This window comes from Aotus nancymaae, unplaced genomic scaffold, assembly GCF_030222135.1.
Source record: "Aotus nancymaae isolate 86718 unplaced genomic scaffold, 86718_ANA_hifiasm-v0.15.2.pri h1tg000002l, whole genome shotgun sequence".
Lineage (NCBI taxonomy): Eukaryota > Metazoa > Chordata > Mammalia > Primates > Aotidae > Aotus > Aotus nancymaae.
In genome coordinates, this window is record NW_026988413.1 from 65,323,134 (window position 1) to 65,348,747 (window position 25,614).

Consider the following 25,614-nt stretch of genomic DNA (forward strand, 5'->3'; position numbering starts at 1 on the left):
ACTGTAGATGAGATTTGGGTGAGGACATAGAGCCAAACCATGTATCTCATAAATTCTTTGGGTGGTACAGAGAGTACTAACAGAGCCCAGCACAAAGGTGAGATTGTGACACTAGTATACACACACGGTCAAGAGTAAAGATTGTTGTTCTCTCATATGAGCATGGCCCACTGTTGAGGTTTTATGTCTTACATCTAGAGGTAGTCAAAAGTTGCAATGTTGACTGTCATCTATGAATTTTGGTATGCAATGTTCAATCTCACATGGATTTTGGTATGCCATGTTCAATCTCATACATGGATTTGTTAGGCATGGATTTAGTGACTCTCAAACCAAAATTTAACCCACGTGTCAGGCTGTGATTTATCTAAGGGGACACACTGCCTAGAAAACATTGAGAAGCTGCTGCACAGATCACAGTTGAGATTGTGACTCATGTACTTCACCCAACATACAAGACATGTTGACTCTCACACCTGGAACTAGGACATGTGAGGAACTGGTAATCTCATCCCTGGAACTTTTTGAAGGTGTGATTGTGACATATGCCTCTGTCAAACACCTGATTTGACTCTCCTGCCTGGGCTCGGTTCACAAATAGAATCACGATATATTGCTGTACCCAACACCTAGGTGAGATGACTCTATTGTCAAGCCTTGGTGCTTCTTACAGGAAGCATTGTGACATATCACTGGGACTTGCACTCAGGTGATGTAAGTTTCCTCTACTACCTTGGTGTTGCCCACAAGGGCGATTGTGACAGATTGTTCATTCTAAAACTGAGGTGATGTAACTCTTCTGCCCAGGCCCAGACTGTAGGGGGGATTGTGACATCTCTATTCACTCATCACCCAGGTAGCATGCTCTCATCTCTTGACTGGTTTCTGCTCACAGGAGGGAAGCTGACATATCCCTAAGCTCAGCACCTAGCTAATGTGACACTTCGCTTCCTAGGTTCTGCCCACACAGGAGATTGTTACATATATGATGGACCAGTTCCAAGATGTTATTCATTTGCCCTGGCCCTGTCTTCACAAAGTGTTGTGACCTGTTGCTGGGCCCAGGGCCAAAGTTATGTGACTTTCCTGCCTTGATTCTATCAAGAGGGGGTATTGTGACATATCTCTGGGTCCATAAAATATTTGATATGTCTTTCTTTACTTATCAGGGTTTTTCTTATAAAAGAGATTGTTACATATCTCTGTGGCCAGCATCTAAGTGATGTGACTCTCCTCTCCTGCCTGGGCCATGGCCACAGATAAAAAAGTGACTTATCTCTGGGTGCAGCACCCAGGCAATCTGATTCATTTCTCCTAGTCTCTTTTCACAGGGGGCATTGTGAACTATCTTTTAACTCATCAACTAGTTGATGTAAATCACTTCTCTTACCTGGGCTTTGCCCATAGGGGAGGTTGTGACATATCACATGGCCAAGCACGTAGGTGATGACACTCTTCTCTGATTGTTACATATTGCTTTTCTCAGCACCTACTTGATGTGACTCTCCTCTCACGCATCATCCCTGCCCCTTGGGGTGATTATGATATGTAGCTGGCTGTAGTCCCTAGATTCTGTAACTTTCCTCTTCTTCCTGAGCCCTACCCACAGAATGCAGTGTGCCGCATCACTGGGGCTCTCACCTAGGTGATGTGGCTCTCCTGCTTTGGTCTTCCTCTCAGAAAGTATTGTGATGTATTTCTCGGCCTAGAACCTAGATGACGTGACTCTCCTCTATTGTTTGGGCTCTGACCGAGGAGAGATTGTGATGTATCACTGGGCCCAGTGCCCAAGTGCTGTGGCTCTCTGCTTTCTCCTAGGCCCTGCATACATTGCATATGGTGACATATGGCTGGGTCCAAAACCAAGATAATGCAACTCTCTTGGACTGGCAACATTCACAGGTGTATTACCACATAGCTTTTCCTTTTAAACTTGAATCCAACAGCCATGAAAATAGTTATAATTACTAAATGCCACAAGGTGGTAACTTGTTTCTCCTTTTTCTTTTCCTCTTCCTCCTTTCCATCACTTCCTTCTTCTTTTCTTCTCCTCCCATCCTCCTTCTCTTCACCACCGCTATTCCTCCTCCCCTCATCCTTTCCTTTTGCTCGTTTGCTCCTTTTTTCCCCTCCTCCTCCTCCTCTCCATTTTCTTTTCCTCCTCCTCTCCTTTTCCTTTTATCTCATTCTCTTTTCTCCTACTTCTCTCTTCCTCTTCTCCTCCTGCTCCTCTCCTACTCTTGTCATACTTTCTGTTCCTCATTTTCCTCTCCTTTTCTTCCTCTCATGCTCTCCTCCTCTCATCCTTTTTCTTCCACCTCTTCTGATCCTCCACCTCCTACTCTCCTTCTCCTCTCCTCCTCCTTTCTCCAACTTCTCCTCCTCTACCCCTCCTCTGCCTCTCCTCCTCCTCTTCCTCTCCTTCTCTCCACCTTCTCTACTCCTACTTCTCATCCTTTCCCCTAATTCTTTTCTCTTCCCCTCCACCTTCTCATTTTCCTTTCCTCCTTCTTCCCCCTCCTCCTTTGTTCTTCCCTTCCTCTCCTCTTCCTTTCCTGATTCTTCATCTCTTCTCCTCCTTCTCCCATCCTCCCATCCCCCTTTTCTCCCTCTCCTGCTTTCCTCTTCCTTTTTTCTCTGCCTCTCCTTTCCTCCTCCTCTCTTCCTCTCCTCCTTCCCCTCCTTCTCTTCCTCCTCTCCTCCTCCTGATTCTCCTCCTTTCTTCTCCTTTAATTTTTTCTTCTCCTCTCTCCTTCTGTGCCTCTCCTCCTTCCTTTCTCCTATCCTCCTCCTCCTGCTTTCTCTTCTCATTTTACTTTCTTCTTCTCCTCCTCATCTGCTCTTCCTCTTTTACTCCTTTCTCCTTTTTCTCCTTCTCTCCTCCTCCCCTCCTCCTTTCTCTTCTCCTTCTACTGTCCTCTTCCTCTCTTCCTTTTCTCTTCCTTTCTCTTCTTTTTCCTTTTCCTCTATTCATTTTCTCCTCCTCCTTTTGTCTTTTATCCTCCTCCTCTATTTTTTCCTTCTCCTCCTCCTTATTGTCTCTTCTTCTCCCCCTCATCCTCCTCCTTCTTTCTTTTCCTTCTCCTTTTCTCCTCCCCTTCTTTATCCTTTTTCTCCTTCTTCACCTTCTTTTTCTCTTCCTTCTCAGCTTCTCCTTTTTCATCCCTCTCCTCCTTTTTCTTTTTCCCCCTCTTCCTCTCCTACTCATCTCCTCCTCCCTCTTTTCTCCTCCACCCTTTCCTTCTCTTCTCCTCTTCCCTTTTCTCTCATTTTTCTCCTTCTCCTCTTCTTTTCTCTCCATTTTCATTTCCTTCTCTTCTCTGCCTCATCTCCTCTTCCTGTCCTCCTGTTTCACCTCTCCTTCTCTTTTCCTTCTTTCTCCTCTCCTTTTTCTCTTCTCCTTTTTTTAACCCCTTTCTCCTCTGCTTTCTTTTTCTCCTCCTCCTGCTCCTCTCCACCTCAATTCATTTTTTTCTTTCTTCTGCTCGCCTCCTTCTCCTCTCCTACTTGTTCTCCTTTTTCTCCTCCCTCCTTCCTATTTTCTCCTCCTTTCTTCTCTTCTCCTTCTCTTTTCCATTCTCTTCCTCCTCTTTTCCTCTCCTCCTTCTCCTCTTTTCTCCTTGGCCTCTTTTCTTCCTCTTTCTTCTCCTCTCCTCCTCCTCCATCTTCTCCTCCTATCTTCCTCCTCCTTCTTTTCAGTTTCTTCTCATCTCCTACTCATCTCCTCTTTTCTCCTCCCTTTTTTTTCTCATTTTCTACTTTCTCCTCTTTTCCTCCTCCTCCTTTTCTCTTTTTTCCATTCCTCTTTTTTATCTCCCCTCCTGGTCCAGTTATCCTTCTCTCATTTTTTTCTCCATTTCTTCTCTTCTCACTATGTTCTTCCCCTTTTCTTTTTTCTCCTGTTCTTGTTTTCCCCTCCTTTTCATAGTCTCATTTTCTTTTTTGATCCTCCTCTTCCTCCACTCCTCCACTCCTACTCTTACTGAGCCACTGGCCATGCCAAGCAGCACCCAGCACATGTAGCGGTAACCTCTGCAGCGCTGTACTAGCAAGACTTAATGTGCATCTGTATTAGCTGATGGGACATTCAAATGGAACCTAAACAGTGCACTTTTCTCCCTTACTGATATCTGAGGACCCAGCACCATCCCTAAAAAGAATGTTTTATATACCAACCTGCCCATGCTGATATTTCAACACAGGAAATGCTTTCAATATTTTAGACTATAAATTCAAGGTGAGTACTATCTGTGATATGTAAGAAGCCTGGATGAAGAGAATAAAATAAGGCTCTGATATATAGGGGAGAGTTATTTTAAAGAGGTCCTTTCACTGTCATGAAAGAAAAGAGAAAATGTACTTGAAATAATCTTGTTTGACAAAAGCATCAGAAGTAAAAATGTAAATGATTACAATTCTAAATACATGACATTCTAGAAGAAAATGTGGACACAGTATTGACCCAGGACACACTTATCTGAGAATCAACTATTTTTTCTCTTTTCTCTGATTACTTCTCAGGAAAGATTATCTGAACAAATAACCATCTTCTTCTTAAGAATGTGTCTTAAAAGCATCAAGACAGATCTCTGAAGGAAGCAGACTGCTTCTGCAGGACACAGGAGACACCCCCAATACTGTGAGTGCCCCAATTGCAGAAGTTGGAAAGAGAAATCCTCCTTTCCTGTACACACACCCTCACTGGAGAAGCTGAAAGTCTGTTTGTGGGAGAAGTTCATGACTACCTGGAGCTGAGTCAAGTTAGAGAGCCAAGCTGAGTGAAATACAGGGGTGGGGGAAACAGCAGGGAGACCCTGGGAGCTCACAGAATCCCCAAACAGCCCATTCCTGCCTGATACCACAGAGACCCATCAGGAGGGAGGACAGAGGAACGGGAGGTAAAACTCCAAGCAGAGAAGGACTTCCCTAGCTGAACTTTGTAACAATTTGAACAGGGCAAGAAGTCTCTGGGCCAGAACTCAAGGGAAGGCCTGAACCTGGCTTGCAGATTTTACAGGTGGGGAAGAACTAAAGCCCTTTTCCTTCACAGCTGGAAGGCAGAAAGCCTTGGGCTATTTTCAAGCCCAACTCACACTCTACCTGAAAACAGACTCAGGGATGTTGTTGGGGGCACAGTCGGAGTGAGACTTGACCTGGGCCTTTGGTTTGCAAGGAGCTGAGTGAGGCCTGTGACTATCAGCTTTCCCCCACTTCCCTGACACCCTGCATGACTCAGCAGAAACAGCCATAAGTCTCTTACGTACACAACTCCAGTGACCTGGGAATCTCTCCTTCATCCCCCCACAGCAGCCACACCAAGATCCACCCAAGGAGTGTCTTAACTCAGATAGGCCTAGAGCCCCCAACACACACACAATGGTCCTTCATACAGACCCTGGTAGCAGAAGACAAAGAACATATAATCTTGGGCATCTTAAGGCCCCACCCACCACTGCTCCTGCTCCACACTGCTGCAGCTGATGTTTTCTGGAAAGCACTACCTCATGGCAGGAGGCCAACCAGCACAAAAATAAAGCATTAAATCACCCAAGCTAAGGCCCCCCCACAAAGTCCATTGCATTTTCCACCATCTCCACTAGAACAGGCACTAGTAAATATAGCTGAAAGACCCATGGAAGGTTCACATCATAGGACTCTGTGCAGAAAACCCCAGTATCAGCCTGGAGCTGAGAAGACTCACTGGGTGGCTAGACCCAGAATAGAGACAACCAATCACTGCAGTTTGGCTCACAGGAAGCCACATCCACAGGAAAAAAGGAAGAGTACTACATCAAGAAAACACCCTGTGGGACAAAAAAATGGGAACAACAGCCTTCGGCCGGCCCTAGACCTTCCCTCTGACAGAGCCTACGCAAATGAGAAGAAACTAGAAAAGCAAACCTGGTAATATGACAAAACTAGGTTTTTCAACACAGTACACCACCCCCCAGAAAAATTCACACTAGTTCAGCAGCAGCATTGGATTCAAACCAAGAAGAAATTTCTAATTTATCTGAGAAAAAGAATTCAGGTTAGTTATTAACCTAATCAGGGAGGGACTAGAGAAAGGCAAAGCCCAATACAAGAAAATCCAAAGTATCATACAAAAAGTGACGGGAGAAATATTCAACACAATAGATGGATTAAAGAAAAATCAATCAAAAATTCAGGAAGCTTTGAACACACTTTTAGAAATGTGAAATGCTCTAGAAAGTCTCAACAATACAAGTAAACAAGTAGAAGAAATTTAGAACTCAAAAACAAGGTATTTAAATTAACCTAATTCAACAAAGAAAAAGAAAAAATAATAAGAAAATATGAACAAAGCCCCCAAGAAGTCTGAAATTATGTTAAATGACCACACCTAAGAATAATTGGCATTAGTGAGGATAAAGAGAAATCTAAAAGTTTGAAAAGCATATTTGGGTTAATAACAGAGAAAAACTTCCTCAGCCTTTCTAGAGATCTAGACATTCAAATTCAAGATGCATAAAGAACATCTGAGAAATTTATCACAGAAATATCATCTAGGCACACTGTCATCAGGTTATCTAAAGTTAAGACCAAGGAAAGAATCTGAAGAGCTGTGAGACAGAAGCACCAGTTAACCTATAAAGAAAAACTATCAGCTTAAGAGCAGATTTCTCAGCAGAAACCATACAAGCTAGAAGGGATTGAGGCCCCATCTTCACCTCCTCAAACAAAACAATTATCAGCCAAGAATTTTGCATCCAGTGAAAGTAAGCCTCATATATGAAAGATACAGTCATTTTCAGACAAACAAATGCTGAGAGAATTCACTATTACCAAGCCTCCACTACAAGAACTGTTAAAAAAAAAAAAAAAATCTAAATCTTGAAACAAATCCTGAAAACACATCCAAAGAGAATTTTTAAAGCATAAATCAAACAGAACCTATAAAACAAAAATACGAGTTCAAAACCAAAAATAAAAACAAACAAACAAAAAAAGCCAGGTGTGGTGGCTCATGCCTGTAATCCCAGCATTTTGAGAGGCAAAGGTGGGTGGATCACAAGGTCAAGAGTTAGAGACCAGCCTGGCCAATATGCTGAAACCACATCTCCACTAAATGTTAAAAAATTAGCCGTACATGGTGGTGAGTGCCTGTTGTCCTGGCTACTCAAAAGGCTGAGGCAGGAGAATCGCTTGAACCTGGGAGGTGGAGGTTGTAGTGAGCCAGGATTGTGCCACTGCACTCCAGCCTGGGTGACAGAGTGAGATTCCATCTCAAAATAAATAAATAACACCAAAGTATGTTGGCAACAAAGAGCATGATGAATGCAATGGCACCTCACATTTCAATACTAACATTGAAGGTAGATGGCCTAAATGCTTCATTTAAAAGACACAGAATTGCAGAATAGATAAGAACTCACCAACTGGGGGCTGGACGTGGTGGCTCATGCCTGTAATCCCAGCACTTTGGGAGGTCGAGGCGGGTGGATCACGATGTCAAGAGATAGACACCATCCTGGTCAACATGGTGAAACCCCGTCTCTACTAAAAATACAAAAAATTAGCTGGGCATGGTGGTGCATGACTGTAATCCCAGTTACTCAGGAGGCTGAGGCAGGAGAATTGCCTGAACCCAGGAGGCGGAGGTTGCGGTGAGCCGAGATCACGCCATTGCACTCCAGCCTCAGTAACAAGAGCGAAACTCCGTCTCAAAAAAAAAAAAAAGAACTCACCAACCATCTGCGATCTTCAAGAGACTCACCTAACACATAGGGACTAACATAAACTTAAAGAGGTGGAAAAAGGCATTTCATGCACATGGACACCAAAAGCAAGCAGGGGTAGCTATTCTTATATTAGAGAAAACAAACTTTAGAGCAACAGTGGTTAAAAGAGACAAAGAGAGACATTATATAATGTTAAATGGCCTCATCCAACAGGAAAACATCACAATCCAAAATATACACACACCCTAACACTGGAGCTCTTAAATTTATGAAATAATTACTAACAGTCCTAAGAAATGAGATAGCCAGTAACACCATAATAGTGGGGAACTTCAAGACTCCACTGACAGCACTAGACAGGTCATCAATAAAGAAAGTCAACAAAGAAACAACAGATTTAAACTATACCATGGGACAAATGGACGTAACAGATATATATAATACATTTCATCCAACAACTGCAGAACATACATTCTACTCAGCAGCATATAAAACTTCCTCCAAGATTGATCATATAATAGGCCATAAAATGAAACTCAATAAATTTAAGAAAATTGAAAATTGATTTCACTCTCAGACCACAGTGAAATAAAACTGAAGTCAACTCCCAAAGGAACCTTCAAAACCACGCAAATACATGGAAATTGAATAACCTGCTCCTGAATGAGCATTAGGTCAAAAACAAAATCAACATGAAAATTTATAAATTCTTCAAATTGAATCACTATAATGGCGCAACCTGTCAAAACCTCAGGAATACAGCTAAGGTGGTGCTAAAAGTCCATAGCTCTAAATGCCTACATCAAAGAGTGTGAAAGAGAACAAATAAAAAATATAAGGTCACACCTCAAGGAACTAAAGAAACAAGAACAAACCAAACACAAACCTAGCAGAAAAACAGGAAATAACTAAGGTCAGAGCAGAACTAAATGAAATTCAAACAAAAAATAACTAAATAAATCAAAAATCTGCTTCTTTGAAAATATAAATAAAATTGATTGGCAATTAGCAAGATTAACCAAGAGAAGAGAGAAAATCCATATAACCTCACTGAGAAATGAAGCAGGAGATACTATAACTGAAACAACTGAAATGCAAAAAAATCACTCAAGGCTACCATAAACACCTTTACACACATAAACTAGAAAACCTCAAAAAGATGGATAAATTCCTGGAAAAATACAACCCTTCTAGCTTAAATTGGGAAGAATTAGATAGCATGGACAGAACAATAACAAAGAATGAGCTTAAAATGGTGATTTAAAAATTATCAACAAAAAAGGTCCAGGACCAGAAAGATTCACAGAATTTTACCAGACATTCAAAGAATTGATATCAATGTTTTTGACACTATTCCACAAGAAAGATAAAGAATGAACCCTCCCTTGTGTCTAGAAAAAGACACAATCAAAACAAACAAACAAAAAAACAACAACAACTACAGGCCAATATCTTTGATAAATATTGATGCTAAAATCCTTGACAAAATACTAGCTAACCAAATCCAACCACATGTCAAAAAGATAATCCACCATGATCAAGTGGGTTTCATACCAGGGATCCAGGAATACAGAGATGGTTTAACACACATAAGTTAACAAATGTGATACACCACATAAACAGAAATGAAAACAAAAATCACACAATCATCTCAATAGATGTAGAAAAAAGCATTTAACACAATCCAGCATTGCTTTATGATTAAAACCGTCAACAAAGTTGACATACAAGGGACACAGCTTAATATAATAAAAGCTATCTATGACAAACCCACAGACAACATAATACTAAATAGGGAAAAAGTTTGAAAGTATTCCCTCTGAGAATGGGAACAAGACAAGGATGAGCACTCTCACCACTCCTCTTTAACACAGTCCTGGAAGTCCTAGCCAGAACAATGAGACAAGATAAAGAAATAAAGGGCATACAAATAAGTAAACAGGAAGTCAAACTCTCCCTGTTTGCTGATGATATAATCATTTACCTTGAAAAACCTAAAGACTCCTCCAGAAAGCTCCTAGAACTGATAAAAGAATTCAGCAAAGTTTTTGGATACAAGATTAATGTACACAAATCAGTAGCTCTTCTATTCACCAATAGCAACCAGAGAATTAAATCAAGAAAGCAAATCCTTTTACAATAGCTGAAAAACAATACAATACTTAGGAATATACCTAATAAAGGAGTCAAAAGACCTCTACAAGGAAAACTACAAAACACTGCTGAAATAAATCACAGACAACACAAACAAATGGAAACACATCTCATGCTCCAGGATGGATAGAATCAATATTGTGGAAATGACCATACTGCCAAAAGCAATCTACAAATTAAACACAATTCCCATCAAAATACCACCATCATTCTTCACAGAGTTAGAAAAAACAATTCTAAAATTCATATGGAACAAGAGAGGCTGCATAGCCAAAGCAAGACTAAGCAAAAAGAACAAATCTGGAGGCACCACACTACCTGATTTCAAACTATACTGTAAGGCCATATTCACCAAAACAGCATGGTACTGGTATAAAAATGGGCACATATTACAATGGAACAGAGAACCCAGACATAAACTCAAATATAGCCAACTGGTCTTCAACTAAGAAAACAAAAACATAAAGTGGGGAAAGGACACCCTTTTCAATAAGTGGTGCTGGGATAATTGGCTAGCAACAGGTAGGAGAATGAAACCGAATTCTCATCTCTCACTTTATAAAAAAAATAAACTCAGGATAGATTAAGGACTTAATTCTAAGACATGAAACTATAAAAATTCTGGAAGATAACATTGGAAAAACTAAGCATTGGCAAGGCAAAAATTTCATTACCAAAAACACAAAAGCAAATGCAGTAAAAACAAAGATAAATAGCTGGGACCTAATTAAACTAAAAAGTTTTTACACGGCAAAAGGAACAGTCAGCAGAGTAAATAGACAACTTGGAGTGGGAGAAATTCTTCACAATCTATACATCTGACAAAGGATTAATATCCAGAACCTACAACAAACTCAAACAAATCAGTAAGAAGAAAAAAGCTTTCATTAAAAAGTGGGCTAAGGATATGAATACACAATTCCCAAAAGAAGATATACAAATGGCCAAACAAACATTAAAAAAAAATTCTCAACATCACTAATGATCAGAGAAATGTAAATTCAAACACAATGCAATACCACCTTATTCCTGCAAGAATGGCCATAATGAAAAGATCAAAATATTGTAGATGTTGGCATGGATCTAGCCATCAGGGAACACTGGCTGGTGGCAATGCAAACTAGTACAGCCACTGTGGAAAACCGTGTAGAGATTTCTTAAAGAACTAAAAGTACAACTACCATTTGATCCAGCAATCCCACTACTGGGTATCTAGCCAGAGAAAATGAAGTCATTATTTGAAAGAAATACTTGCACATACATGTTTCCCTCTCTCCTTCCCTCCCTCCCTCCCTCCTATCCTTCCTTTTTTTGAGACAAAGTTTCGCTCTTGTTTCCCAAGCTGGAGTGCAAGGGCACAGTCTCATCTCACTGCAACTCCACCTCCCGTGTTCAAACAATTCTCCTGCCTCAGCTTCTCGAGTAGCTAGGATTACAGGTTCTACAAATGCTACAGGTGCATGCCACCACGCCTGGCTAATTTTTTATATATTTAGTAGAAACAGCATTTCATCATGCCAGCCAAGCTTGTCTCAAACTCCTGACCTCAGGTGATCTGCCCGTGTTGGCCTCCCAAAGTGCTGGGATTATAGGCATGAGCCACCACGCCCTGTGCACATGCATGTTTCTAGAAGCACAATTTACAATTTCAAAATCATGGAACCAACCAAAGTGCCCATCAATCAACAAGTGGATAAAGGAACTGTGGTACATATATGTGCTGGAATACTAAGCCATAAAAAGGAATGAATTAACAGCATTTGCAATGTCATGGATGAGACTGGAGACTATTATTCTAAGTGAAGTAACTCAGGAATGGAAAAGCAAACATCGTTTGAGGGCACAAAGGCAGAATAATAATACAATGCACTTCAGGGACATGGGGAAGAGTGGAAGAGGGGAGGAATAACAGACAACATATATGGTGCAGTGTATACTGCTTGGGTGATGGGTGTACCAGGATCTCACAAGTCACCACTAAAGACTTTACACAACTAACCAAATACCACCTGTACTCCAATAACTTATAAAACAATAAAATTTAAAAAATATGTATTCTCACACAAACACAATTACTCCATTATTTATTTACAACTAAGGTTTATCTGTAGACTAAGAGATGTGTATATTTAACTCTATGTAAATCAATACTAAGAGTCCATATGTGCTTGCAGGCGGAGGTCACATGTTCAAAGAAAACTATATTAAAACTTATAAAAATATTTAGGACTCAGAAATGTATGGATTTTACTTATATTTGTATATAATTCTTAGCATATAATTTTTATTATGGCCATATAAATGACCCTGGAATCAATAACAATTTAATTGTACATTTATAAACAAGTAAAACTGTAGAATTAAATTGCTTGTAATACAAAGAATAAATGCTAGAATTAATGGATACTTCATTTCCTCTAAAGTGATTATTATATATTGTATGCTTATATCAAAATATGCCATATATGGCATAAATATATACACATATTATGTATCCACAAAAATTAAGAAGAATAAATTTAAATGTGAAAATAGGAATAAAATTTTAACCTATAGGAACAATATTTTTTAACTTATTGGCAATCTAAAGCTACTGGCAAAAAAGATTACTAGAGATGTTAGTCCATTACCTTACCAAATAGTGTATTCTTACCATCTTTTACCTACACCCTTGATTAACATGAAATAGGTTAAAGTTAGTGGCATAATAACAATTTATTGAATTCACAATCATATTTAACATGTTAAAAATGTTGAATTGAAAAGTTAAGTTCACACATAACTTATAATTTTAAAATATGCTGCATATTACTCCATAAAAGCACAATTAATAAAATAACATACTACTAAATTTTAAGTAAAATTAAGAATATTTCTTTCATAATAATGCAGAAGAATATTACTTTGAACACCTACCTCTTGCATCACTCAATATTATAAGATAACTACAAAGAGCCTCTCTACTTAAATTTTCATCATGCATCTTACATTTTTATGTCCTTATCTTTCCACAAAAAAAGATCATAAATAATGCCTAATAAAAAAGAAACTCTCATATCTTTTATTCAGCAACAAGTAGTCACATGCTTTCACATGTGAATACACCAGGAATAATAAAACAGCATGAAGCAATTTCAGAGTTTAACACCATTATTATTCACTTTCAAAAAAATCTGTATTTTCAAAAGTATACTTTGAATGTAATTACAATGCTCCAAAAATATTCTAATTATTTTAAAGTTATATACAAATAATGCTTACACAAACATTAGTTTCTATTTTCTATACTCAGCACTCTGATTTCATGTAATGTCTAATTTTAGAATGCCCTAGATATTTCTAACTGTGAATTATCCCCTGATATTTACTTAATTTTGAATTGAATAACTTTTATATTTACTGCAACTGAAAATATATTTGTTTTTCTTTATGTTTAGAATAGTTTGAGGTATTGTAAAAATCATTAGCATATCTTTCAGGTTTGTAGAGTTTCTATGCAGCATGAATGTTATGCCTATTAAGAATTTAGGAGAGAGATCCAAGATGGCTGACGATTAGCAGCTTGGGCACGTACCTCCCAGTGAAAGCGCAAAGAACGAGAGGACGCCACACTTTCAGACGAATATTAGTTGCTCACGGACCACGAGATTCCCAGTGGAGGAGCTCCACGGGTCGCCAGGGCGACTCTTGTGGCCGGCATGGCGGTTTTGTTGGTGCCTTAGCACGCCAGTTCTTGGTGCAGAGTCCGGATATTCCCGGGCAGAAAAGCACCATCAATCTTAACACCGCTGTTTTGGCCGGCTCAGTGGATTGCTCAGATTTCGGCGCAGGGAATCAACAAGTTGGACGTCAGAGACCCAGTTAGAAAGTCGGTAATTATAAAGACGACAGACGGACAAATATATAATGAAGGGAAGAAACCAGCGTAAAAAGGTAGAGAATACTCAAAATCAGAATGCCTCTCCCTCTACAGGGGATTGCAATTCCTCATCAGTAACGGAACAAGGCTTAATAGATTACACCGGTATTCCAATAACAGAAGCAGGTTTCCAAACGTGGGTGATAAGAAACTTTTGTGAATTAAAAGAACTTATTCTAACCCAATGCAAAGAAACTAAGAACCTTGAAAAAAGGTTTAATGAAATGTTAATGAGAATGGACAATTTAGAGAAGAATATAAGTGAATTGATGGAGCTGAAAAACACAACACGAGAACTTCGCGAAGCATGCACAAGTTTAAACAGTCGAATTGATCAAGCGGAAGGAAGGATATCAGAAGTCGAGGACCAGCTCAGTGAAATGAAACGAGAAGACAAAAATGCAGAAAAAAGGATGAAAAGGAATGAGCAAAGTCTCCAGGAAATATGGGACTATGTGAAAAGACCTAATTTACGTTTGATAGGTGTACCTGAATGTGATGAAGAGAATGAATCCAAGTTGGAAAATACTCTTCAGGATATCATTCAGGAAAATTTTCCCAACCTGGCAAGGCAGGGTAATATTCAACTCCAGGTAATACAGAGAACACCACAAAGATATTCTTCAAGAAGACCAACCCCAAGGCACATAATTGCCAGATTTATTAGGGTTGAAATGAAGGAGAAAATACTAAGGGCAGCTAGAGAGAAAGTTCAGGTTACCCATAAAGGGAAACCTATCAGACTTACAGCAGATCTCTCAGCAGAAACCCTACAAGCCAGAAAAGAGTGGGGACCAATATTTAACATCCTTAAAGAAAAGGACTTTCAACCCAGAATTTCCTATCCAGCCAAACTAAGCTTTATGAGCGAAGGAAAAATTAAATCTTTTGCGAACAAACAAGTACTTAGAGAGTTCACCACCACCAGGCCTGCTTTACAAGAGCTTCTGAAAGAAGCACTATACATATAAAAGAACAACCAATATCAGCCTTTCCAAAAATATATCAAAAAGCAAAGAACTTTAACACAATAAAAAATTCACATCAACTAATGGGCAAAACAGCCAGCTAGCATCAAATGCTGGTATATATATTTTAATTGGATAAAAAGCCAAAACCCATCGGTATGCTGCATCCGGGCCCATCTTACATGAAACAATACACAAAGACTCAGAGAGAAGGAGGAAGATTTACCAATTGAACAGAGAGTAAAAATAAACTAATAAACAAAAAGCAGCAGTTGCAATTCTCACCTCTGATAAAGTAGACTTTAAAGCAACAAAGATCAAAAGAGGCGAGGAGTGACATTACATAATGGCAAAAGGATCAATGCAACAAGAAGAGCTAACGATTCTATAGATCAACGGGATAGAAAATTAACAAGGATATTCAGAACTTGAACTCAGACCCGGAACAAGTAAACTTAATAAATATTTATAGTACTCTCCACTTCAAATACACAAAACATACATTACCACCTCACACCTATTCCAAAGGTGACTATATAATTGGAAGTAAATCACTCCTCAGTAATCGTATAGCATTTCATAGGTTTAAATTAAATATTGGTTGGCTGTTTGTTTGTTATCTTCTTCCCTTACTCCTTCCTGATTACATCATTAAGTATAATTATCAGTATAAAAGAGGTTTTCAATACCCATTACTAAATTGCATTCTAGCCTGGGCAAGAAAGCAATACTCCCATTCTCTCTCCCTCTTTCTTTTCCTTCTCCCTCCTCCCCATTCTCTCTCTCTCTTTCTCTTCCTTTTTTCTCCTTCCTATTCTCTCTCTCTCTTTCTCTAAAAAAAAAAAAAAAAAAAAAAAAAAAGAATTTAAGACTTTTTATATGCTTTGCCACATTATTCACACTTATTGGAGAGTAAGATTTCTCTCCAACATGAGTTATCTTATCTGTAGTAAGATATGAGGACTGGTTAAAGGCTTTGCCAAATTTTTCCCATTTGTAGGTTTGCTCTACTGTATGAATTCTCTTATGTTTCGTTAGGGTTGAGGACCAGAAAAAGGCTTTTTCACATTCTTCACATTTGTAGGGTATTACTCCAGTATAAATTACCTTATGTTTAGTAAAGGTTGAAGACTGGTTAAAAGATTTGTCACATTCTTCACATTAGTAGGGCTTCTCTCCAGTATGAATTCTCTTATGGTTAGTAAGGATTGAAGACTGGTTAAAGACTTTGCCACATTTTTTACATTTGTAGGGTTTCTCTTCAGTATGAATTATCTTATGTTTAGTAAGAGTTGAGGACCAGTTAAAGGCTTTTCCACATTCCTCACATTTGTAAGGTTTCTCTCCAGTATGAATTCTTTTATGTGTAGTAAGAGTTGAGGATTGGCTAAAAGCTTTGCGACATTCTTCACATCTGTAGGGATTCTCTCCAGTGTGCATCCTCTTATGTCTAGTTAGGGTTGAGGACCATAGAAATGCTTTGCCACATTCTTCACATTTGGGGGTTTCTCTCTAGTATGAATTATTTTATGTTTAATAAGGGTTGAGGACTAGATAAATGCTTTTCCACATTCTTTACACTTGTAAGTTCTCTCTCCAGTATGAATTATCTTATGTGTAGTAAGATTTGAGGATCAGTTAAAAGCTTTGCCACATTCTTCAGATTTGTAGAGTTTCTCTCCAGCATGAATAATTTTATGTGTAGTAAGGGTTGAGAGTTGCTTAAAAGCTTTGCCACATTCTTCACATTTGTAGGGTTTCTTGCCAGTATGAATTATCTTATGTGTATTAAGCATTGAGGATTGGCTAAAAGCTTTGCTACATGCTTCACATTTGAAGAGTTTCTCTCCAGTGTGAATCCTCTTGAGTCTAGATAAGGTTGAGAACCAGATAAATGCTTTGCCACATTCTTCACACTTATAAGGTTTCTCTCCACTATGAGTTATCCTATGAGTAGTAGGATTTGAGGCTTGATTAAAAGCTTTGCCACATTCTTCACATTTGTATATTTTCTCTCTAGCATGCATTATTTTATGTGTAGGAAGAGTTGAGGGTTGCTTAAAAGCTTTGCCAAAGTCTTCGCATTTGTAGGGTTTCTCTTCAGTTTGAATTTTTTCATGATTAGTAAGGGTTGAGGACCAATTAAAGGTTTTTCCACATTCTTTACATTTGTAGGACTTCTTTCATGTATAAATGCTTTTATGCTGCATTTTGTGTGAAATTATTCAAAATGATTTGACAGATTTTTTACATCTGAAAGATTTCTTTCCAGTATGTCTTACCTTATGTCTGTTTGAATTTAAAAATTTATTAAAAACTTTCAGATACTTATCACATTGAAATACTTTGCTCTGGGTAGTTGTGAAATACTGGTTAAGTCCATTATAACCTTCTTTGTGCACCTGACACTCATCTACACATTTACAACCTTTTTTAAACTGTAAATTCTCATGTCCACATTTTTCACATCTTCTCAGTATTGCTTTTTGAAAAGACTTTTCCATGCCCTGCTCTGGCCAAAGATCTTGAGCAAAATGAGGACATATAACTGAAAAAATAAATAAATAAAAATAATAAATTACTCCACTTGCTAAAGTCACATGGATATAGTTTAAAAAACTTACCTATAACGTTATACAAACTACATAATCAAAATGGCATTGCAAAATACCACAGGCCCTAATTCTTTCATAGACATATAAGTGTAACAGAAACATACAGACCCAAATATATCTATGGAAAATTTATAAATGAGTTAATTGTGTGCAGTGTCCCAGGTGAGCACAATACAAAAAAACACATAGAAGAAAAATAAAAGTCTGTTAAATTTATCCAACACAGCTTTTCCTGCTTCCCACTATAACATAGTGCCTTTAGAAGTAAATTGTCAGCTCTTGGTTTCTGTTTTAAAATAAAATACCGGCACATTCACTGTTATTTCTGGCTTTTAGGGGCTTTTCGGACACTGATTTCTCTCTCTCATGACATAAAGTGCTGAAAGAAATGGTGGTATATTTGGAAATGAGAGTTTGAGTCTGCTGAGACAAAAGAAAAATCTTACAGCAGCAGAGAGACTGCAGAGCTACAGACAGGGAACCGGAATGGCAAGTGATTACTGACTCCTACAGAGTAACATTAGTAAACTCTCTTAAATAAAAAAACACAGCTTCTTCTCTGAGGGGAAAAAAAAATGGAGGATGCCATTGTGGTGGGGGGCCCTGGGATGGGGAACAGTGGTGGTTTCTGAGATGTTTGGGCAGCAGCATCAGAGCCAGTGTCTCAGCCTTGGACAGGTCTGGGGTCCGGTCTGCAGTTGGGCCACAGAGCTTATGGAGGCAAGGTCAAAGATAAGGTGTGGATGCCCATCACCGATCTGGGCAGCGTGGTTAAGAACATGAAGATCAAGTCCCTGAAGATCTATCTCTTCTCCATGCCTATCAAGGAATCTGAGATCACTGACCTTTTCCTGGGGGCCTGTCTCAAGAATGAGGTTTTGAAGACTATGTGGTGCATAAGCAGACCCATGTCAGCCAGCGCACCAGGTTTAAAGTGTTTGTTTCCATCGGGGACTACAACGGCCACATTGGACTGGGTATTTAGTGGCCCAATAAGGTGGTCACCACCATCTGCAGGGCCACTGTCCTGGCCAAGCTCTCCATTGTCCCTGTGTGCAGAGGCTACTGGGAAACAAGATCAGTAAGCTCCACAGTATTTCTCACAAGGTTATAGACCACTGTGGCTCTGTGCTGGTGAGCCTCATCCCTGTGCCCAGGGGCACGTGTGCCTGTGCCCAAGAAGCTGCTCATGATGGCGGGTATTGATGACTGCTACACCTCACCCAGGGGCTGCACTGCCACCCTGGACAACTTCACTAAGGCCACCTTTGATGCCATCTCTAAGAACTACAGCTCCCTGACACCCGATCTCCAGAAGGAGACTGTATTCACCAAGTCTCCCTATCAGAAATTCACTGACCACCTCATCAAGGCCTACACCAGATTCTCCGTGCAGAGGACCCAGGCTCCAGCAGCTACAACACAGGATTTCATACAAGAAAAATAAACGAATTAAGCCCATAAAAAGAAATGAATAAATAAAACTAAACACAAAATTTTAGACAACATATATCCTAAGTACATGTATGAGAAACTCCCATAATCACCAGTCAAGACAACTGTTTTCAGACTGCCAGAAAAAAGCTACATTATAAAGATTTTGACAAGTAATTTTTTTTAATGTCCAAATCTAAATCAAAGATCATAAAATATACAAAATAGGGCAATATAATACCACCAAAAATATAAAATTTTCTGAATAAAACATTAAAAAGTATACACTAATTTAAAGAATTGCTAATAAATTGAAAAATACTGATTAAAATACAAACAGAGACAAATATGGAAAATCAGAAAAATGAGCATGAAAATAAAATTATGTAAGATTTCAAAATATTAGAAATTCTCGAGGAAAAAATACAAAAAAAAAGATTAACAGATCCTAAAAGAAAAAAAAAAAGTAAAAATAAAGAAGCTTAACAAACTAGGAACACAAAAAGATATTTATAACAAACACATATATAAGCACAATTTCAAAAGCCACAGACAAAATGATTATCTTTGGAGCCGAATATAAAAGTGATGTGCCAAATCAGGCATGGTGGCTCACTCCTGGAGTCCAGGCACTGTGGAAGGCTGAGGTGGGCAGGTTACCTGATGTCAGGAGTTTGAGACCAGCCTGATCAACATGGTGAAACCTAGTCTCTAGTAAAACTACAAAACTTAGTTGGGTATGCTGGCATGTGCCTGCAATCCCAGCTACTCAGGAGGCTGAGGCTGAAGAACCACTTGAACCCAGGAGGTGGAGGTTGCAGTGAGCTAAGGTCACACCACTATATTCCAGTCTGGCTAAGGAATAGAGTGAGACTCTGTCTCCAAAAAAAAAAAAGAAAAAAGAAAAAAAGAAAAGAAGAAGAAGAAGAAGAAAAGTGATGTTCCATTTACAAATACAGTCTTATGAGATAATCATAACTGTTAACAAAAATTTTGTAGGCAATAAGGAAACTGTGTGATGCAGTCATGAAAAAAGCTGCAAGAAAAAATTGCTTTAATTAAGTGGGAATAATATCATCAGTGAATCTGTCCTGCAAAATAAAATAATAAAACCTTTCAGAGTAACCAAATTCAATAAAAGTATAGTGTAACTACATAGCTCCTACATATAAAACATGCTGAAAACAGTTCCTTCTATTGAAAATAACATGTTTTTTTAAAAAACATAATCATATAAAAATACATTATTTTCTGGGAAAAATATGCAAATATTCAAAAGTAGAATTTCATAGCATTATTTCAGTAGTGTAGAAAATGTTCACAATAGTAAAGACTTGGAGCCAACCCAAATGCCCATCAATGATAGACTGAATTAAGAAAATGTGGCACATATACACCATAGAATACTATGTGCAGCCATAAAAAAGGATGAGTTCATGTCCCTTGCAGGGACATGAATAAAGCTGGAAGCCATCATTCTCAGCAAACTGTCACAAGAACAGAAAACCAAACACTGCATGTTCTCACTCATAAGTGGGTGTTGAACAATAAGAACACATGGACATAGGGAGGAAAAATCACACACCAGGGCCTGCTAGAGGGTTGGAGGCTAGGGGAGGGATAGCAACAAGTGGAGGAATGGGGAGAGATAGCATTAGGGGAAATACCTAATGTAGATGACAGGGTGATGAATGTGGCAAACCACCAAAGCATGTGTATACCTATGTAACAAACCTTCAGGTTCTGCACATGTACCCCAGAAATTAAAGTATAATAAATTTTAAAAAAGAAAACATTTATACACACCTCCTTGGAAATGTAAGAAAAATAAAATTTTTAAAAAAGAGAAAAAAGAAAATAAAACATTTATAATTATTCTCTGAAATTTGAAGAATAAAAGCATAGAAATCAATATAAACACTTGTTAGTGAATATACAACACAAAAAGATATAATTAACAACATCAATGACAAATTTGATGGAAGATGCAATCATAAATAATTTTTATATGAACTTGTTTATTTTTTTAACCAGATTAAAATATATTGTTATATCTTTTAGAGGTTATACATAATCCCCAGGGTACCACAAAAATATTTGTATAAATACAAAAAGAAAATAAGTAAAAGCATATCAATAAAAACATCAGAGACACAAATATATAACAAAGATATCTCTTTGTCAAATAAATAAAAATACTTAATAAAATAAGTCTTTCTCTTTCAGAAAATTATTTAAATATATATAAAATTAACTTTTAAATTGAGACGTACTTTCAATAAACAGATTTATTTAAAAATTTTAAAAGCCAAGATCCATCTTGCTTTTCTACAAGAGGCAGTTGAAATCTAATGATAAAAAAAGACTCAAGTGGCAGAATGGAATTAGACATCTCATGCAAATACTAATCAAATGAGAGCAGAAACAGTCAAAATAATATTACACAAGGTACATCTTAAGTCATAAAGTATGATATTTTATAAAATATAATTGAAATTGAAACTCAAAAGAAACAAAGAAGGACATCAAGAAATAACAGATTCATTCACTGGGAGCCTATGATGTGTGTGTGTGTGTATGTGTGTGTGTCATTAGAGTTCCAAATATATAAAGCAAATTTATATATATAAAGCAACTATGTCCAAATATATAAAGCAAATTTTTATATATATATCTAAAATGTATATATATCCAAATATATATATCCAAATATATAAAGCAAATATATATATCTCCAAATATATATATGCATACCCAAATATGTAAAGCAAATTTATGACAGAATCAAATAATGAAAGACTGAATAAAGAAAATCTGGTACATCTGAATTCTAGTACTTGAGTTTTAGTTGAAAAAAAAAGAAAGAAGAAAATGTGGTACATCTACACCATGGAATATTATGTGCAGCCATAAAAAAGGATGAGTTCATGTCCTTTTCAGGGACATGAATAAAGCTGGAAACCATCATTCTCAGTAAGCTGACACAAGAACAGAAAAGCAAACACTGCATGCATGTTCTCACTCATAAGTGGGTGTTGAACAATGAGAACATATACCCTATGTGAATGGAAGAAACACATAGAAAGCAATATAATTATAGCAAGGTATTTTAATACCACACTTTCTATAATAAAAATAAAATAAGAAAGAATGTTAATAAGGGAACAGACTACTTAAAGGCAGTATAAAAACAGTATTCCAAACAAAATTATGGAGGACACTCCTCAACATCAGAATACACACCCTTCTCAATAGCTCATACATATTCCTCTCTAGACCACATCTTAGGCCAAAAAGGAAGTCCTACCAAAATTTTTAAAAATAAAATTCAATGAACTACTTTCTATGACCAAAATGGAATGAGAGTATACAATGATAAGAGAAAAAAACTGAAAAATTTATAAATATATACAAATTAAGCAACACACTCTTGAGTGTGCTCTTATACAAAGGTTGAAATAGTTCATATTGTGAAGAGGTCCATCCTGCTCCATGCAATCTACAGATTTGATGCAATGTTTTTTCAAATTTCTCACTGCATTTTTGAAGAAACAGAAACAGCAACCCCAAAAATATAAAGAATCTGAAGAGACAATAAAGTACCCAACAATCTTGAAAGAAGGGAAGGAAGGAAGGAAGAGAAGGAAGGGAAGGAAGGAAATGAAACGATGCCAGAGGCACTAAAGTTCTTGATTCAAAACACATTACAAAGCTACAGAATTAAAACAATTTGGTATAAATATAAATGTGAAAAAGTAGATGAATAAAATAGAATCTAGCATATATATATAAACTTTTACATATATGGTCATACAAGGAGTCATTTATATAATCATAATTACTGCAGCATTGTTACTGTAAGCCAATAGGTAAAAGCAATGCAAATTTCTTTCAACAAATCATTCAGTAGATACAATTTGAAATACAAAAATTCTGGAAAATCACTCAGTATTCAAAAAGCAGGAAATAGTCTACCAACTATAAAGAAAAGTCTTGTTGGCATTATGTAAAATGAAATAAGTCAGCCACAAAAAGACAGAGATTGTATGTGATACATGAAGCAGTTCACTCTTAGAAAAAAAGAACAGAGTGGTCTCTGCAAAGTGCCATAAAAGAGAAAAAAATGGGGCCAGGTGTGGTGGCACACACCTGTAATCCTTGCAGTCTAGGAAGCTAAGGCAGGTGGATCACCTAAGGTCAGGAGTTTGAAACCAGCCTGGCCAACATGGTGAAAACCCATCTCTACTAAAAATACAAAACTTAATCATTCATGGTGATGAGCACCTGTAATCCCAGCTACTCAGAAGGCTGAGGTACAAGAATTGCTTGAACCTGAGGGATGAAGGTTGCAGTAAGCTGAGATCATGCTATTGTACTCCAGGCTGGGTGACAGAGCAACTCAATCTAAAAAAAAAAAAAGGTAGTTGTTTAATATTTATTAAGATTTAGCATTGCAAGATAAAAACATGTTAGCAATATGTTACATGACAATGTCAAAATGATATGACTAAACTGAATATTTAAAAATATTTTGTGGTAAATTTTGTTACTTTTTTACAAGTAACAATAAACAATAATACCTATAAAAGAGTTATGATAGTTTTAAATTTATTCAAATCCAAAAGTGTTTGTTTCTCCCACATAAAAATCATACAGATTCACAAATAAATGAGATGTTGAAATTACAAGAATTGCTGGGCATGGTGGCTCACGCTTGTAATTCCATCACTTTGGGAGTCTGAGGCGGGTGGATCACAAGGTCAGAAGTTCAAGACCAGCCTAGCCAACATAGTGAAACATCCTCTTCAAAAAAAATATAAAAATTAGTCAGGCACAGTGGCATGCACCTGTAAGCCCAGCTACTTGGGAGGCTGAGGGAGGAGAATTGCTTGAACCTGGGAGGTGGAGGTTTCAGAGAGCCGAGATCACACCATTGCCTTCCAGCCTGGGTGACAGAGCAAGAGTCTGTCTCAGGAAAAAAAAAAAAAATGAAGGAAATTACAAGAATTTTATGACTACTCATCTACACAGTATTAAAAAACGATTCACAACAAACCTGTACAACAAACATATAAACTATAAAAAAAAAATACAAGGAGGCAACAAACCACATGGCCATGTATATACCTATGCAACAATCCTGCATGATCTGCATATGTACCCCAGAACCTAAAGTACAATTAAAAAATAAAAGAAAAATAATACAAGGATAACACTTGTGCAGGCAAACAAACATAGAGATAATTCCATTGGAAAAATATCTGGCTGATTCATATTTGAATCATATTCTTAAAAAATGGCTGATTCATATTTCATTTTGCTCCACACTGTCTTAAATTGTACAAAGTCAAATATTGTCATGCATAATGATAATATCTACTAAAAAATAAAAACACAATTGACAGATGTGGAATAGCATACCCTAAAAAATATAACACAAAAATATAAAATTGCAAAAAAAATTAAACTATGAAATGTAAAACTTATCAGATTTCATCAAGTAGATCAATATATTAAGAAAATCTTAGAAAAAGAATATGGGAAAAAATAATACAGAAGTTACTTGAAGATTAAATAAATGAAAATTTTCCAAATTTTGATATAATTTTAAAAATACTTTTAACAAATATTACTTGATTTAAATTTGTTTCACTTTAAAAGAGATGAAAATAAAAAAATTTCCAAAATAAAAGGTGAGAGTGTTGTTCATCACCACTAGCACAATTCTACAAAAAAAAAAAAAAAAAAAAAAAAAAAAAAATGCTACATGGTAGCCAGACACCGTGGCTCATGCCTATAATTCTACACTTTCAGGAGGTTAAGGCTGTCAGAACACTAGAGACCAAGAGTTTAAGATCAGGCTGAGTAATACAGTGAGACTCTTCAAATAAAAAAAGAAATGCTAAAATGAGTCAATTTTATTTAAAAATAAAATAATACTGGACAGCATCATAAAACCATATATAAAATAAAGCTCTCTATTAAATGTAAATACACAAATATAAAACTCTTTACTATCATAATGATGATGCATAAAACCCTTAAAGCTCTTCTGCAGAATATTTAAAACAGAACAAAAATCTGCATAAGTATGTCAATACACAGTATAATTTTAATATTAATAACTGAAAAATATAGACATGTAATTTTTATAGTCAATTGAAATTGTCATGTGATTAAAATATCTTGTTTTATTTTAAAATGTTACATGTAAACTCCATTGTTTTGTTTTTGTCTCAGGTTGAAGTGCAATGGCAGATCTCAGCTCACTGCAACCTCCACCTCCTGGGGTCAAGCAATTCTCCTGCCTCAGCCTCCCATGTAGCTGGGATTACAGGCATGCACCACCACACCTGCCTAATTTTATATTTGTAGTAGGGACGGGGTTTCACCATGTTAGTCAGTGTGGTCTTAAACTCCTGACCTCAGTTGATCCATCTGCCTTGGCCTTCCAAAGTGCTAGGATTACAAGTGTGAGTCACCGTGCCCAGCTGTAAACCTTACTTTTTAAGATGATATGGTTTGGCTGAGTCCCAACTCAAGTCTCATCTTTAATTCCCACATGTTCTGGGAGGGATGTTGTGGAAGGTAATTGAATCCTGGGGGCAGGTCTTTTCTGTGCTGTTCTCATGACAGTGAATAAGTCTCATGAAATCTGATGGCTTTATAACAGAGTTTTTCTGCACAAGCTTTCTCTCTCTCATCTGCCACGATGTAAGTCACGTCTTTCACCTTCCACCATAATTGTGAAGTCTCCTCAGTCACATGAAACTATAAGTCCAATAAACCTCTTTCTTTTGTAAATTGCCCAGTCTAAGGTA

The 25,614-nt window shown here is 37.3% G+C and overlaps 2 protein-coding genes across 3 annotated transcripts in view; one reads left to right on the top strand and one right to left on the bottom strand.

Annotated features, from left to right (window-relative positions):
* The window catches only part of LOC135277416 (uncharacterized), a 58,156-nt gene extending 39,606 nt beyond the window's left edge, over positions 1 to 18,550 (bottom strand). Inside the window, 4 exon segments of the mRNA XM_064383464.1 lie at positions 15,647 to 16,246; positions 16,249 to 17,292; positions 18,266 to 18,421; positions 18,523 to 18,550. Of these exon segments, the coding sequence (XP_064239534.1) occupies positions 15,647 to 16,246; positions 16,249 to 17,292; positions 18,266 to 18,421; positions 18,523 to 18,550 (1,828 nt within the window).
* LOC135274263 (uncharacterized) overlaps positions 655 to 25,614 on the top strand; it is a 45,686-nt gene continuing 20,726 nt past the window's right edge. The window contains exons 1-2 of one of the 2 annotated variants that reach the window (XM_064375184.1): positions 655 to 4,237; positions 4,522 to 4,639. In XM_064375184.1, coding sequence (XP_064231254.1) covers positions 1,949 to 3,928 — 1,980 coding nt within the window. In that variant the 5' untranslated portion in view covers positions 655 to 1,948 and the 3' untranslated portion in view covers positions 3,929 to 4,237; positions 4,522 to 4,639. Of the gene's footprint in view, positions 4,640 to 25,614 lie in introns of both variants that reach the window. The other variant, XM_064375180.1, reaches the window with a different exon arrangement.